General features: G+C 64.4%; 2 protein-coding genes across 7 annotated transcripts in view; one reads left to right on the top strand and one right to left on the bottom strand.

Moving 5' to 3' along the window:
• The window catches only part of TMEM175 (transmembrane protein 175), a 25796-nt gene extending 22352 nt beyond the window's left edge, over window positions 1-3444 (top strand). For 4 of the 5 annotated variants that reach the window (XM_035005514.1, XM_035005510.1, XM_035005512.1 and 1 more), the window contains 3 exons: window positions 268-346; window positions 494-629; window positions 1983-3444. In XM_035005514.1, the coding sequence (XP_034861405.1) occupies window positions 268-346; window positions 494-629; window positions 1983-2640 (873 nt within the window). In that variant the 3' untranslated portion in view covers window positions 2641-3444. The remainder of the gene's footprint in view (window positions 1-267; window positions 347-493; window positions 630-1982) is intronic. The other variant, XM_035005513.1, reaches the window with a different exon arrangement.
• The window catches only part of DGKQ (diacylglycerol kinase theta), a 16641-nt gene that overhangs the window by 985 nt on the left and 1569 nt on the right, over window positions 1-14087 (bottom strand). The window contains exons 2-23 of one of the 2 annotated variants that reach the window (XR_004679327.1): window positions 12520-12599; window positions 11802-11901; window positions 11335-11420; window positions 11116-11241; window positions 10501-10654; window positions 10347-10418; window positions 10092-10192; window positions 9747-9985; window positions 9564-9654; window positions 9417-9471; window positions 9235-9296; window positions 8712-8862; window positions 8329-8367; window positions 7623-7738; window positions 6174-6325; window positions 5853-6001; window positions 5577-5755; window positions 5151-5251; window positions 4828-4974; window positions 4618-4729; window positions 4385-4537; window positions 3973-4199 (exon numbers count right to left, since the gene is read on the bottom strand). Coding sequence is in view for 1 of the 2 variants with exons in the window: in XM_035005509.1 (XP_034861400.1) it covers window positions 4098-4199; window positions 4385-4537; window positions 4618-4729; window positions 4828-4974; window positions 5151-5251; window positions 5577-5755; window positions 5853-6001; window positions 6174-6325; window positions 7623-7738; window positions 8329-8367; window positions 8712-8862; window positions 9235-9296; window positions 9417-9471; window positions 9564-9654; window positions 9747-9985; window positions 10092-10192; window positions 10347-10418; window positions 10501-10654; window positions 11116-11241; window positions 11335-11420; window positions 11802-11901; window positions 12520-12599 (2567 nt within the window). In the remaining variant the exon portion in view is untranslated. Of the gene's footprint in view, window positions 1-3665; window positions 4200-4384; window positions 4538-4617; window positions 4730-4827; window positions 4975-5150; window positions 5252-5576; window positions 5756-5852; window positions 6002-6173; window positions 6326-7622; window positions 7739-8328; window positions 8368-8711; window positions 8863-9234; window positions 9297-9416; window positions 9472-9563; window positions 9655-9746; window positions 9986-10091; window positions 10193-10346; window positions 10419-10500; window positions 10655-11115; window positions 11242-11334; window positions 11421-11801; window positions 11902-12519; window positions 12600-14087 lie in introns of those variants that run through there. The other variant, XM_035005509.1, reaches the window with a different exon arrangement.

Here is a 14087-nt window from a genome sequence, read left to right as displayed (position 1 = left end):
TGTCTTTGCTGTGGAGGTGTTTTCCGCCTGCCCCGGGTACCAGACCCTCATCAGCTGTGCGGCCTGCTGGTATTTTCCCACATTCTGTGAGCTGCCTTTTCATTCCTCTGGAAATACTCTGACGCACAAAAGTTTTTCAGCTCGATGAGGTAGAAGTCACATGTGCTTTCTTCTGTTGCTGGGGCTGCCGTCCCTTTGGAGCGGATGGCTTCTGGGTGGCATTCCGGGCACCGCATCGCCTCCTGACATGTCCTGGGTCTCACGCAGTCGTACCTGCTGATGGCAACGGTCATCTTCCTTCCCTACGTCAGCAAGGCCGCCAGCTGGTGCAAGGGCAGGCTTGTGGGTAGGTGCTCGGGCAGGCTGGTGTGTGGGGCCTCGGCACTGCTCCCTAAGGCCTGTGGAGTGTGGGAAGGGCCCAGGCACCCATGACAGCCAGGTGTCCCTGCGGAGTCCCCTCCCCTGGCCAGCTTCTCCCTCCTCGCGTCCACAGGCCCCCAAGAGCCCCCAGCTCACAGCGTGGAACCCTTCACTTTTGACCTGCATGAACCTCTCAGCAAGGAGCGGGTGGAGGCCTTCAGCGACGGGGTCTACGCCATTGTCGCCACACTCCTCATTCTGGACATCTGGTAAGGACCCAGGCTTGAGGGAGGGGGTCCACGGCCTGCCTCTCGTCATCCAGCCCTACAGAGGCAGGTGCCGAGGTCTCCTGATGCCAACCTGGACAGAGCTCCCCAGAGCTCAGGGTCTCCTGTGCTGAAGGGGGGGGCATCAGCGGTCACTCCTCCCTTCCCCAAGCTGGGTAGATGGGTGTGGACGGGCCTTGCCCCAGGCCCACCCTCCCCCGCCCCCCCCCCCGTTTACCCTCCCATCCCTCCCGCCCGCCCAGCCTCTTCCCCTTCTCCCCCAGGACGCCCCCTCCCCCCCAGGCCTCCCTGCCTCCCTTCCCCTGCATCCTCCCTTCTGCTCAGTTTTCCCTTCACTCTGCGCTCTTCTGCTTCACCTGATCTACCTCCTCTCTGTCAAAGTTCTCATTTTAGTTACTGCATTTTTATTTTTAGGTGTTTCATCTGCTTTTTTTCTTCATATTTTCCATTCTTTTTTAGAGCCTCTTGTTTCTTTGATCCTATTTCAGTACGTCTATTTTGTCGGACAGGTTACACCATTTTGATTTTACATTTTTGTATCTGATGGTCTAAAGTGTTAGTTCTCCTAATTCTCTCTTGATAGCTTTTTCCTACTGCAATTTGTAAATTTTTAAAATTTGGGAGCAAACGTTCATTGGTGCCGATCTCGGAGGCCTAAACCTAAGGTTCCAGAATGGTGCGGCTTTGCTTCTGCCACTAGGGCCCAGCTGCAAGGAGCAGTGGAGGCTGGGGTTCTCTGCCCGAAGCCACAGCCCCAGCACCTGGGGGCATTTGCCCCTACCTTCAGACTCTTGCAGCCCTCCCTACGTGCCCCCCCCAGACACAGGGGTAGCCCACCATTGTGAGCTGAGAGGTGTCCCAGGTGCTTCCCCCCAGCCTGGGATCAGGGGTGGGCTCCCTGGGCCGTGCAGTCGGGGGCATCCACCCGGGGAGAACCCCGAGATGTGTCTTAGAGTTGCTCCTTCCAGCAACGTTCGGCCCAGCAACCTGAGAACCACAGAGGCTGACCGCGCCCCCGTCTGCAGGACCACCGCCCAAGTGGATGGGCAGCTGCGGGGGGAGTGGACAGACCTCACGCGCACCCAGCTGTGGAGGCCAGGGGGGCTGAGGGGACAGTGCTGCCCACCCGGCCTGCACAGAGACAGGACGCCGGGACATCTGCGCTTCAGAGGCACAACACGGAATTGCTTGGTGTCTGTGTACTGACCACAGCTTTCCATGTCGTTCTCTGAAACGCACGTGTGCTCGTCCAGGCTGGGATGGGGTGGGGGTGCAGCCCTGACCCGACGCCCCGCGTCAAGGCTGTGACAGATGCTGTGTGTTGACCGTCCTCAGCGAGGACAACGTCCCGGACTCCAAGGACGTCAAGGAGAAGTTCCACGGCAGCCTGGTGGCAGCGCTGAGCGAGTATGGGCCGCACTTCCTGGCCTACTTCGGCTCCTTCGCCACCGTGGGCCTGCTTTGGTTTGCCCACCACTCGCTCTTCCTGCACATCCGCAAGACCACGCAGTCCATGGGGCTGCTCAACACGCTCTCACTGGCCTTCGTGGGCGGCCTCCCTCTGGCCTACCAGCAGACCTCGGCCTTCGCCCAGCAGCCCCACCAGGAGCTCGAGAGCGTGCGCGTCAGCTGTGCCATCATCTTCTTCGCCAGCATCTTCCAGTTTGCCATCTGGACCACGGCCCTGCTGCACGAGGGGGAGACGCTGCAGCCCTCGGCACGCTTCGGGGGCCACGAGCACGCGTTCATGTTTGCCAAGCTCGCGCTGTACCCCTGCGTCAGCCTGCTGGCCTTCGCCTCCACCTGCTTCCTGAGCCGGTTCAGCGCGGCCATCTTCCACCTCACCCAGATCACGGTGCCCTTCGCCTTCCTGCTGCTTCGCCTCCTCGTACGCCTGGCCCTGGCCCCCCTGCGTGCCCTGCGGGGCCTCAGCCTGCCAGCACACCGGAGCGAGGACGACGCACGCGCCCCGCTCCTGCCTTCTGCCCACTAGCTCCGGGTGCCCGCCCACCCCGGCCCGCCCCAGCCCGTTTGGTTCTTATTTCCATCGTTCTGCTTTAGAGCCCTAGCGAGGGTTTCTGCTTCTGCAGACAGCGCGACAGGAGCCTGGCGTCTGCGTGTCCGTCTCTGTCCTGGGCCCACATTCTCTATCTTCGTGAAGCCGAGCCGCGCGGGTGCTCGAGCTCCCGCTGGGAGCCCACGGCGTCAGCCCTGAGCGGGGCATGGGTCCCCAGGCACAGAGGAGATGGCAGGCCAGCAATGCCCACACTGTATTTGTCCTGGACATAAATTAGGCTTACATTCAGGTAGTGACAAGGTACACAAGGGCCTGGGTGCCAAGCCCACACTGCCCCCTCTGGGCACACAGACTCACTTAAATACAGGACAGACAGCTACAGGCCAGAACCAGCGCCAAGGCCTGCAAAGCAAACACTAATTGCACCACCAGGGACATCACGGTGGACACACACTTGTGTGCTGAGGGCACAGGATAGGAGTGTCCCGTCACAAATGGCCACAACAGTGCATTTGTGCAGTTTGGGCAGAAGCCTGGGGGACATGGGGCTGGCAGGGCGGAGCCTGGCCAGACGGCATCGACAGCAAAGAGCCAGGACAAGTGGAGAGACGTGGTTCCTGGGCCTCGCTGGGGGGCTCTGGAGACTCCCCAGACCGACCAGGGGCCTGTCTGAGCACAGCGTGGTGGGGGCCTGGGCGTCTGGTCAGCCCGACAGGCGCTGGGAATGGGCATGCTGATTGTTCACAAACAGGTGATTAAAGCTGGCTCCTCCCCACGTCACACCTTGTAAACTTCCTCTGGGCCTCCCAGCCCAGGCTTCCGTGGGTTTGCTTCTGGTCCCTTCCGGGCACGCTCTGCCCCACCCCTGTGAGGGCCCAGTTCCCCTCCTGCTCCATCGTCAGGATGCTGGCCAAGCCCACCTGGCCTCGGGCCCCTCTGACCCCCAGGTGCAGCCTAAGCAGCTCCTCCACAGTGGTGAGCCCAGCAGAGAAGGCACCTTTCCCCCAGGACAGGTGGCAGGTGCCCCCCACCCAGCCCTCAGTGGGACAGTCGGTCGGGAGACCTGCTGGCTGGGGCATTCGGGGTCTGTACTGGGCACATTCTGTTAGGAGCATCTGGGGGGTTGGCCCAGGGTTCAGTGCTGCCCAGCTCAACAGGCTCAGAGATGGTGCAGGACACAAAGGGAGAAGTGCCTGCCACGCACGATGGTGGCCTGGACCCCAGGGGGCGGGACGATTGGCCAGCCAAAGCCCCGCGCCCACCCTGTTGCTGGATCGGAGGCCAGGGGGGGAAGCACCTGCCACCCACCCCGCAGCTTCCGTGTGGCACAGGGGTGAGGGGGAGACGCCCCCAGTCAAAGCTGCAGGCAAGTCCATCCATCACGGGTTGGCGGCGGCTGCTGCTGGACAGGCACGCTGCTCCAGGGCCCTCCTCTACTTGGGGTCCCCTTCAGGGACAGGCACCCCATCTGCTCGGGCATCCTTGGGGGTCCCTGCCTTCCTGGGCTTCTGCTTGGTCTTCCTGAGCATGTGGACCTGTCCCAGGACAGGGCAGGTCAAAGGGCTGGGTGATATTGCAGGCACGGTGGCAGCCCACTTGACAGAAGGGGTGCGGGGTGGTTCAGCCTGTGGGCCCCTCCCGTCGCGTACCCAGGGGGCTGTTGGGGAAGAACGGGCTGCAGCAGGCTCTCAGGCCCCACCCCGCTCACCCCGTGTGGTACCTTGGGGCCCGCAGCCGAGATGATCATGTGCCCAGGAGCCTGGATCCAGGGCTCTCCATCCACCTGCACAGGTGTGGCCTTGAGGAGAGTGACGCGGAAGTAGGAGCCCTGGGCGATGCGAATGCCAGAGCGCAGCCCACCCTGGACTTGGCCCTGATAGAGGGGGAGGGCCGGCCGGGTTCAGCGGGCTGCGGTCCCACGCCGCGGGCCCATCCCCACCTGCCCACACTCACCATGTGCATGACGCCGGTCACCCCCACCACCTCTAGCAGCCCGTCATCCATGCGTGGCTTCTCGAACCTTGAGTCACTGTCGGAGCCCCACAGATCGGCCCCCGAGCCCCAGCTGCACCGAGGGAAGGGCGCACAGGTAAGTGGGCAGGCGGACCAGGGCTTCGAGCCCCACCTGAGGCCAGAGCCCCCTGGAGCCCCACCCACTGGCACCTGGGGATGTTGATGAAGATGAGACCCTCGATACTTGGCAGCTCTACTTCCTGCTGCTCCACCTGCAGCCGGATCTCTTTGTGCAAGCTGCGGGAGTGGCTGATCTTCTGCAGCCCGACTCGCACATACACACCCTTGTTGTGGAACCTGCAGGAGAGGTGTGCGCCTACTGTCGAGGTGGAGCCCTTGCTCTAAGACAATCCCCCAAGTTCCAGTCCCATCCACCAATTCCTGCTGGTGAGTCCCCAGGAAGTACGCTGTCACCAGGGGGCAGCCCTGCTGTCCAGAGCGGTCCCAAGCCCCCATCCTTGATCTTCCGGCACCTGCTCGTGAACTTGCCAGGCTCCTCCTCCCGTGCCTGGTGGAAGTCCAGGCTTAGCTCTGCGTCGATGCCAATCCCACAGTAGTTACTCATCTGCACAATCTAGAGACAAGACACGTTCTCCCATGACCCTGGTCAGCCCCCACCAGGTCCTTCCCGCGTCCCCCAAGCTGGGTCCAGCCTCCTCATCTCCAACCCAACTCTGCCGCCGTTGTCAGAGCTGCTTCTGTTCTGTAATTGCCCTTCACCCAGCAGGAGGCAAGCATCTGAGCCAGCCAGCCTGGGATGTCCCCAGCAAGCCACGGCTGACAGTGCCTCGGCTTCCCCATAAAGGGGGTGGCCCTGGTACCTACACCAGGTGGTGGCCGGGACACGCACAAATCCCCGGACAGAAGTGTGGAGTTGCCTGTGGGGGGCTCCCTGGTACCTTGGGGGGCTCCACGTCTGCCACGCTGTTCTCTGCACCGCCAGTGTCGTGAGCATCCAGCAGAATGGTCCAGCGGTCCATGAGCACAGCGTCAGCCTCATCCACGGACACCAGCACGGAGAACGGGTCCTCGCCACTGTAGCCCGCCCCCCAGCGGAGGACCCGGCCAAGGTCATTCCCTGGGACAGCGACAAGCGAAACAGACTCTCCACACCCACCGACCTGCCCGCCCCCCCCCGCCCCAGGCCTGGCCCCCAACCTGCTGGCTGACCCCACCTGTGCCCAGCGGCAAGATGGCCACGGAAGGCTCCGGGCAGGCCAGACGGTGCCGCATCTCCTCCAGGGCGGCGAGCACCCAGCCCACGGTGCCGTCCCCCCCGCACACCAGCACCCGGAAGCAGGGCACCTGAGAGAACACGTGGAACCTGGCGAGAGGCGAACGGGGGGGCTCTGTACGCATGCAAGCCAGTGGCAGCACCCGAACCCCACGCAGAACGGCCTGGACGCGTCTGTTCCCTCCAGCCTCTCGACAGCCGCGTGCAAGCACCCCCTGAGGCTCGTCGGGCTGAGCGGCACAGCGGGCACCCCCACACTCACCCGGGAAGAGGCCCCCCGTTGGTCAGTTCAAAGACCTGGTGAGGGTTCAGCAGCTTCCGAAAACTGCAGAGCAGGTCACGGCCCTTGAGGCCTCCACTCTTGGGGTTCACAAACACGAGGAGGGGGGAGGAGTCTGGGGGCAGCTTCGTGTGCTGACAGATGGGGGGCTGGGTTAGTGCAGGTTCTCAAGGCCACCCCACGGGGGCAGTGACAAGTCCTCCAACCCTGAGCCCACACAGCCCGAGCCTACCTGGGGCCAGCCCCCCGCCCGAGGAAGGCACACATGGGGCCCAGGGGGGCTACCTGGCCACCCCCACCTTGCCACTGACCACTCAAGGCATCCCCCGCCCCCAGCAGAGGAGGCACTCACAGCCGCTAGCCAACGGGGCAGAGATGAGGCCGGCCGGCCTGAAGCTCTGAGCAAACGGGCCACGCCACCATCCACTGCGACCCTCGTGGCCAGACCGTGCCCACTACTTGACCCGTGCAGCCCAGATGCCAAGGCTGGACACCCACACGGGATTCCAGCTGCCCCTCCTGCACTCCTCAGGGCCCCTGCCCACCCACACCGCAGCGAGCAGGAGCAACTGGGCTCAGAGTGGCCCCACGCCTCCCCTGGCAGAAGTCGTCCATCTCCTAAGAGCCCTCAAAACGCGGTGCCCAGAGAGAGCGGGCAGGGGGCTCAGGCCCCCACAATGGTGAGGATGCTGGGGTGCCCTGGGGTCCCATGGTGGGAGGTGCTCGGTAACAGGCACAAGCTCAGCAGCAGCTCAAGACCAAGGACACCCTTGGGGTGACATGTGACCCACGGGGCAGAGCTCCTGCAGTCATCCCTCACCTGCTCACCCCAAAGCAGGTAGCTGCCAGGAGAGAAAAAGGGCACGTCGGCACCGCCCACCCAGCTCTGCCAACAGGGCCAGCTGCCAGGGGCCCTGACCTGCCCGGGGCTGCATCCTCATCAGGACAGCAGGAGGGCACCCGGCTCAGGATGGGAGGGGGCGGCCAGGCCCAGGCGTCGCCCACCCGCTCACAGTGAACTCATCTACTCTAATTCTGCTTCACCTGGACAGGGGCCCGGGGTCAGGGACAGGTAGTCACAGACAGCTCTGGTGAAACCTTGGGGGCCAGCAGGGCTGAGGACCAGAGACTGCTAGCAAAGACATGGGAGTGTAGGGCAGGACCTGGGGCTCTGGCCCCTCACCCTGCCCTGACCTGCCTGGTGTCCACCTGGCCCTGCGCTCGCCCCCAGCTCAGACTTCCAGATGCTGTCCGAAGTCAGGGAGCCCCACCTCCTGGCCAGAGGTGGCCCAGGCCTCCCAAGCAGGGGGAGTGGGGCCAGGTCCCAGTGGCCCTTGGCCCTCCACCTGTCAGCCATGGTGCAGGCCTGTCACCCCCGGACCTCGGGCTCCTCCCCTGCTGTGAGCTGTGTCCCTGACAGCACCCACTCACCAACACGTCTGGCAGCACCAGAGCAGTCAGTGGCCGGCCGTGCACAGCTGTGTCCCTGACCAGCATGTACAGTCGCTCAGCCTCTGTGAAGGAGGCCACGTCCAGCACCACTGCACCTGCAGCAAAGGGGCCATAAGCTCAGACCGCAGCCTCCCCTCATCCCACTGCCAGAAGGGACCCTGGGTCTGGCTGTCCGATGGCATCCACAGGACGCAGGCCCACCGTCCCTGTGGAGCCTTTAAGGATGGCCAAGGTCAGAGACAGGATATGGAGGCGGATGGAAGAGGGCGGTGTGGCTGGGCACACCCTCATCCCTGAGGCCCCTGGGGGGCGAGGAAAGCTCCCACAAGAACAGAGGACACTGATGACTGCTGGGGACCACAGAAGGGACTGGGGCTCATGGGAATGTCCTCCCACTTCTGGGTAGATCTGAAGTCTCCCATGAAAAAAAGATGCAAACCCAAGGGCAGAACAGGTTTTGCAGAAAAGTCCTCTGCAACTCAGTCACATTTTAGTAAAAGCACGACAGCCGTAAGCCAAGAAAAAAACCAGAAATGGGTCCCTCACACGGGGTTCCCCCATAAAAAGGTCAGGTCCTCAACAAAATGGAACAGTGAACACGAAGGCAAGAAGGGCAGGCCTTTCCACCTAACTCCAGGGAACGACCTTTGGCCCAATCTGATCGCGGCCCAGGGCGGCGGCTCACCTTGGGAGGAGTAGACGTGGCTCACGGACACCAGGCCAGCTGCAACGACAGGCTGCCGTCAGGGGAGGCAAGCGGTCTGGGCACGGCCTTCCCCCCACCTCCAGCTGCCACTGTTTGTAGCTGGGCCCACAACCCAGCAGGGGCAGCTCCCCCAACCCGTCCCTCCCCAGCCCAGAGCCAAGGGCAGAAAAGGCAAAGGCTAGACCTCAGGAGTCTCAGAAGCCCCTCAGAGGAGGTGAGGACACAGACCCACTGAGTGGCAGTTGGCAAAGGCTCAGACACGGTGGCGGGGGAGGAGGGGAGCAGGAGAACCAGGCCCCGCGGCCTGCTCTCAGAAGCCCTCCCTTCCTCTCCCTGCTGCCAGGTCAGCCAGGCCATCACACCTTTGGTGGCTGCAGCCTCCTCCAGCAGGCTGCCATACTCCTGGGCAGACAGGCCGGGAGGCAGGCCAGCAACATACAGGGAGACGTGCGGGACCACAACTCTGCTCTCAGCCACGTAGAACCGCACCTGGGTCATCTGCCGCAGGGACGTCTGTGGGGAAGCAGAACACTGAGCAGAGCACTCAGGGAGGGCCCCGCAGCGCCCGGCCCCTCCACCCTCCTCATCCAGAAAGACTTCCCAGGCTGAACCACACCAAGATGGAAAGGGAAATACAGGCTTCCTCCCTTGGCACAAACTCCTCAACTGCCCTCGGGGAGCTCCGGGGGGTGGGGTCTGTGGCTCACGACCCCACCTTCTGGGGAAAAGGTGGCGTTAGCAAGCCGAGACCCGCCAGGCCCAGGAGCACTGGCACTGCCAGCCAGGAGGGACGCGGTGTCCTGGGGACAGGCTCCCTCACTAGGAGGCAGCGGCCACGGCCAAAGGCTGGTGGCTCTGCAGGGACCAGCATTCACACCCAATGACCTGCCGGATGTCACGAAGCCGGGCGAGCAAGGGCTCTTCATCCTCCAGCACTGTCCGCTGGACTGCAAGAACGAAAAGCAAGGTCCGTGGGCACCAGGTGCCATGCCCACCTCTGCTGCCCGCAGACCTCAGGGCGCCCAGGGGGGCAGATCAGGGGACATCGACCGCGGGCTACCACTCACCTTGCCTGCTACCCATGAACACCTCCACCAGCTGGAAGCTCTCAGGACCCTCGGCCTGTGGGGGGCAGAGTTTGAGGCATCGGGCCTGGACCCGTGACTCGCCCAGGACTCCCCCCAGACCGGCTGGGACCACAGCAGCATACACACCTGACGTCCGAGCAGTGGGAGAACCTCCAGCACCACAGTCCGGGCAGTGCTCTGCGGGGTCACACGGATGGACACGTAGGCCACACCCACCCTGCAGGGAACAATCTCAGGAGCTTGGGTCACATGGCCCCCACCCCTCCCAACTCCCGCTGGCAGACCCTGGGCCTTGGGCCTGGGTCTCACTTGAGCCAGGCAGGGTAGATCCTCAGGACTTCCTGGGTGTGGGGCAGAGCGCGGATGATCCAGGCCTCGGGTGCAGCCTCTCGGGATCCAGGGCCTCTGCTGTCCTCCCCCTCTGCACTCCCACCGGCCCGGGTCTTGCCCCGTGCCCCAGGGTCCGCAGCGTGGACAGGTAGGGGGAGTGCCTGCAGCTCAAAGTCTCGAGGGTCCTCCATGACATAGTAAGCCCGGAGAGCCGCCTCCTGCGGGGGGGGGCCACATGTGGACAGGAGCCAGGGCCAGGCTGGATGCCACAAAGCACCCCCAGGAATGGGCCCTGCCTCAGCCCCTGTGGGCGCTCTCTCATACCAGCACCTCCTCGCTCCTGGCCAGGCGGGGGACAGTGATGACTCGAAAGTGGTTTCTCTGCAGAGCATCGTTGCCGTCAAAGATCTTCAGGGTCTGTTTGCCTAGGCCAGAGAAGTGGGTATGGATCCATGGAGTGGGGTACAGGCTGGGGACAGGACAGGGCATGGGGTGAGGGATGGGAATGGGGACAGGGGGCACAAGGGACAGGATGGGTGGACAGGGCGGCGGGCCAGGCAACAGCTAAGAGGCACTTACTGGACTCCGGGGCCAGCACCTCTCTGCCCAGGCCAGCAGGGCTACTTCCGTCCACACCATCGTCCCCCTCACCTGCGGGAGGGGCACAGCTGACCTCGTACTCGGGGCCTACCCCCAGCCCCCACGCCTGGCCCCAGCACAGCCCTTCACGCACCTGGCTCTGGGGCCGCGCTCTCAAAGATGCGGAAACAGTGCATTTTACTGAAGTTTCGGGACAGCAGGCGCACGCACGCAGGGGGCAGGACCATGGTGCGCAAGCGCCCAAACGTGCACTCCGGGGCGAGCGCCGCCGAGCAGACTGAGTGGGCCTGGAGATGGGGGCAGGGACTCGCCCTCAGCCACTCCGCAGGGGCCCACGCTGGACTGATGGCCCCTAACCAGGCCACGACAGGGCGCACTGGCGGGCGGCACCACCCTCAGACCAGAAGGATCCCCGACTCTGTACAACGGGGACCATCCCCCGCCCGGACAGAGTGCGATGCAGACGGGTGAGAGTGGAAGGACGCACCACACCTGCTCCCAGGACCTCCATCCTGCTTTCCAAAGGGTTAGTACATCCACGCCGCCCCACCCCCAAGGACCGTGACACCCCGCCTCCCAGGAACCCCACCGCCCCATTCCGCCCCCTCAGGACACGCCCCCCCAAAGCCCCTCCTGCACGCCGCGCCACCCCCGCCCCCAGGACCCCCGCCCCCCGCCCCCCCGCAAAGCCCCTCCTGCACGCCGCGCCACCCCCGCCCCCAGACCCCCGCCCCCCGCAAAGCCCCACCTGCATGCCGCACCACTCGCAGCGCACGCCCGCCAGGACGTCGGAGGAGCCGCACGTCTTCCTGCAGACCTCGCAGCGCGCACCGGAGGGCAGGTTCCCCTCCCGCCAGTGGTGGTGGTGCGTGTCCTGCAGAGGGGGCCGTCGCCGGTGGCTCAGCCAGCCCCCCAGCACGCCCCTCCCCCGCCTTCCCCCCCAAGGCGTCTGGCCCTGTGCACTCACATGGTCCCGGTGCCCGTCCCCGTGGCACTGGCGGCAGTCGCTGCAGGCGAAGGGCACACAGTCGGGGTGAACGTGCAGCTCACACACTGGGGGGCGGGCAGGGTTAAGGGCCTCTCGCCGCTCCCCACAGCCCTGCCCCCTTCTCTCGGGCATCTCTGCCAAGGCCGGCCAGTCCTGGCCACACTTCCTTGATCCTTCCTGGGGTGGGAGCTCTCAGGAGGGGAGTCCCCCTCTCGGAGGACGGGAGCCGGCTTCTCCTCCTGTCTCCCTGCGTGGCCCCCTGCACCTGCTTCCCTGTGAGGGCAGCTCGGGATCCACAAGCACGCCCCCCCATCAGTGCCCAGGGCACCACCCCACCTCCTGCCCAGCTGCCTGGCCACAGCGAGGTGTGGGCCACCCTGGGCAGCAGAGATCAGGCCCCTGGTGAGTGGTGCAGGATGGGGGGGGGCAGGGGGGCTCAGCAGTACCTTCACAGCGGAGTGCAGGGGCCTCCAGGGTCTTGCGGCACACGGCGCAGAACTTGCGCTTGTAGAGACCCCGCGGGCCAAAGCAGTGGGCCACGGGGACCTGCAGGGAGCAGAGCTCCCCCTCAGCCTGGGGCCTACCTGCCAGCGCCCATCCAGGGCCAGGAGGCCTCATCCTCTACACCCTCAACAGCTCCCACTGCCACCCACACCCCCTGCCTGACCCCTGCGGTCCCCCTAAATCCTCGCCCGCTCCTCTGTGCCTCCTAGGGGTCCTGCCGAACTGCCCAGTCTCCTGAGTCCTTGCAGGACCAAGGCCAGCTGTGATCTCAGGCAGCCCTTTCTGCAGGGAACACCCGGGCTGGTTCTGCCCATAGCCTGATTCAGCTGTGCAGTCCAGGAAGCTTGGGCACCAGCAGCTTCCTCCAGGCCTGTTCCCCTGCCCTCAGGACACATCTGGGGCAAGCTGGACCAAGCACACAGGGACAGAGGCCCACCAACAGGCAGGATGAGCGGTGCTGGGTGCCAGGGACCCCCGAGGAGGAGTGGTCAGAACCAGTGGGAAGTGAGGCCCGCTGCTGTCCTGGGAGGGGTTCACATCCTGGGGACCCAAAGCAGCACAATGGAACACTCCCACCCCATCCAACCAGCCAGCCTCTCAGCCCAGGACCTGCCGCAAGAGCCAGCTTCCCCAAGCCCTCTGCCCACACTGCATACGCACCCGGACCAGGCTGGGGGCCACACCCGCACAGGGGGTCTTCACGTGCTTCAGGCACTTCTCGTGGGACATGAAGTTGCAGACTGTGGAATGAGAGTTGCATGAGTTGGCCCCTGTCCAACCCCAGGCTTTGGCCAACAGAACCACCAGGGGCCATGGCCAGGTGCCAGCATTCTGACAGGGCAGTGCACCCCTCACAGTGGGCCCGCTCTGCCAGAGCTGGAGGGGAGTCAGCATGGGGTGAGTCGCTGCAGCTCCCCCCCCAGCTCCGACCCAGCATGCGCAATGGAGAAAGTGACTCCACCGTCTCCACCGTCGTGGGGGCAGAGGGAGGGCATGGTCACAGCCTCCCTCCACAGAAGCGCCAGGGACACCCTGATCCTCTGCCCCACGCCACCTCTCATCCCGAGAGCCCAGAGTGGGGATGATGCTGTGTCCTAGAGTCTTGAGAGTGGCCCCTGCCCCTTGCACACAGGGAAACACTCCAATCTGTTGGCCCTGAGGTGCAGGCAGGTAAGTGGGCATCTCCCCCGAGACCAGCTTCACCAAGAACATCCTTCCCTCACTCCCCCACAACCCCTAACTAGCCCTCCCGTGTGGTGTGCCTGCTGAGACCAGGGCCAGTCTGTAATGGGCCAGGGCCCCCGAGGCAGGCAGGGTGGCCAGCCCAGGGATGGGTGCACCTGCCCCCGCCCAGAGGGGTAGACAGCCCAGAGGCTCTTTAGGCAGTGAGCACTCAGACGTACGCTGTGCCCGCGAGGCCACTAAGAAGGGGGCCCAGAGACGAACAGGATGGGAGGAGGAGCACAAGAGGAAGCAGCCTCTGGCAGCACAGACAGCAGTGAGTGGGCCTGGGGAGGGGGCGGGGGGCCTGGGGTGGGGTGGGTTAGACAAGGCAGCAAGAAGCTGGGAAGTGGGCAGGGGGCAGAAGAACTCACTCTCCAACACAGCCCTTGGTGAAAAGTGTGACCGGGGGGCCTTGAGGCAGCCCCTTCCACCCACTGCAGCCCTTCCCACGCGTCCCTAGGAGAAGGCAGGCCGGTCCTCCACAGGCTAGCAAGAACAGCCTGAGACCTTGCTTCAGAAAAACTACTGTAGGCTGGAGTCACATGGAAGCAGCAGGGAGGCAGAGAAGAAGGGTGAGCACTCCAGCTAGCTTCCCCTTCAGGGTACCCAGACTAGCTCTGTCCCGGAAGGCAGCAGCGGCGGGCAGGTGGCACCCAGCTCCTCTGGCCCACGGAGATAGGGCCCGATCACCCCACATCCCACATCCTGGGTACTCCCAGGCAAGGGAGGAGGCTCTTCCTCCCACACCCTTGTCAGGCCCCTCTGCTTGCCAAGATTACCACCCCTTCTCCATGGAGGTGGAGAGAAGGTCCATACAGCTGCCCAGGGATGGCCTCCACGTCATCCCCCAAGCCCAGCCTCTTTACATGAGCTGCTTCGCCCTTTAGACCTAGAGCCCCACCTGCAGGAGGTCACCGCAGTGAGGAGGACCTGGAGTCCAGCCTCAGACCTGGAGCTCTGCCTTCACCACCCCTCACCTGTGCGGGGATCCTGGGTCCAGCCTC

The sequence above is a fragment of the Mirounga leonina genome, unplaced genomic scaffold (assembly GCF_011800145.1).
Source record: "Mirounga leonina isolate KUSES-001 unplaced genomic scaffold, KU_Mleo_1.0 Mir_129, whole genome shotgun sequence".
Classification (NCBI taxonomy): Eukaryota; Metazoa; Chordata; class Mammalia; order Carnivora; family Phocidae; genus Mirounga; species Mirounga leonina.
Note: the sequence above shows the minus strand (reverse complement) of the source record. Positions and strands in the feature narration are given on the sequence as shown.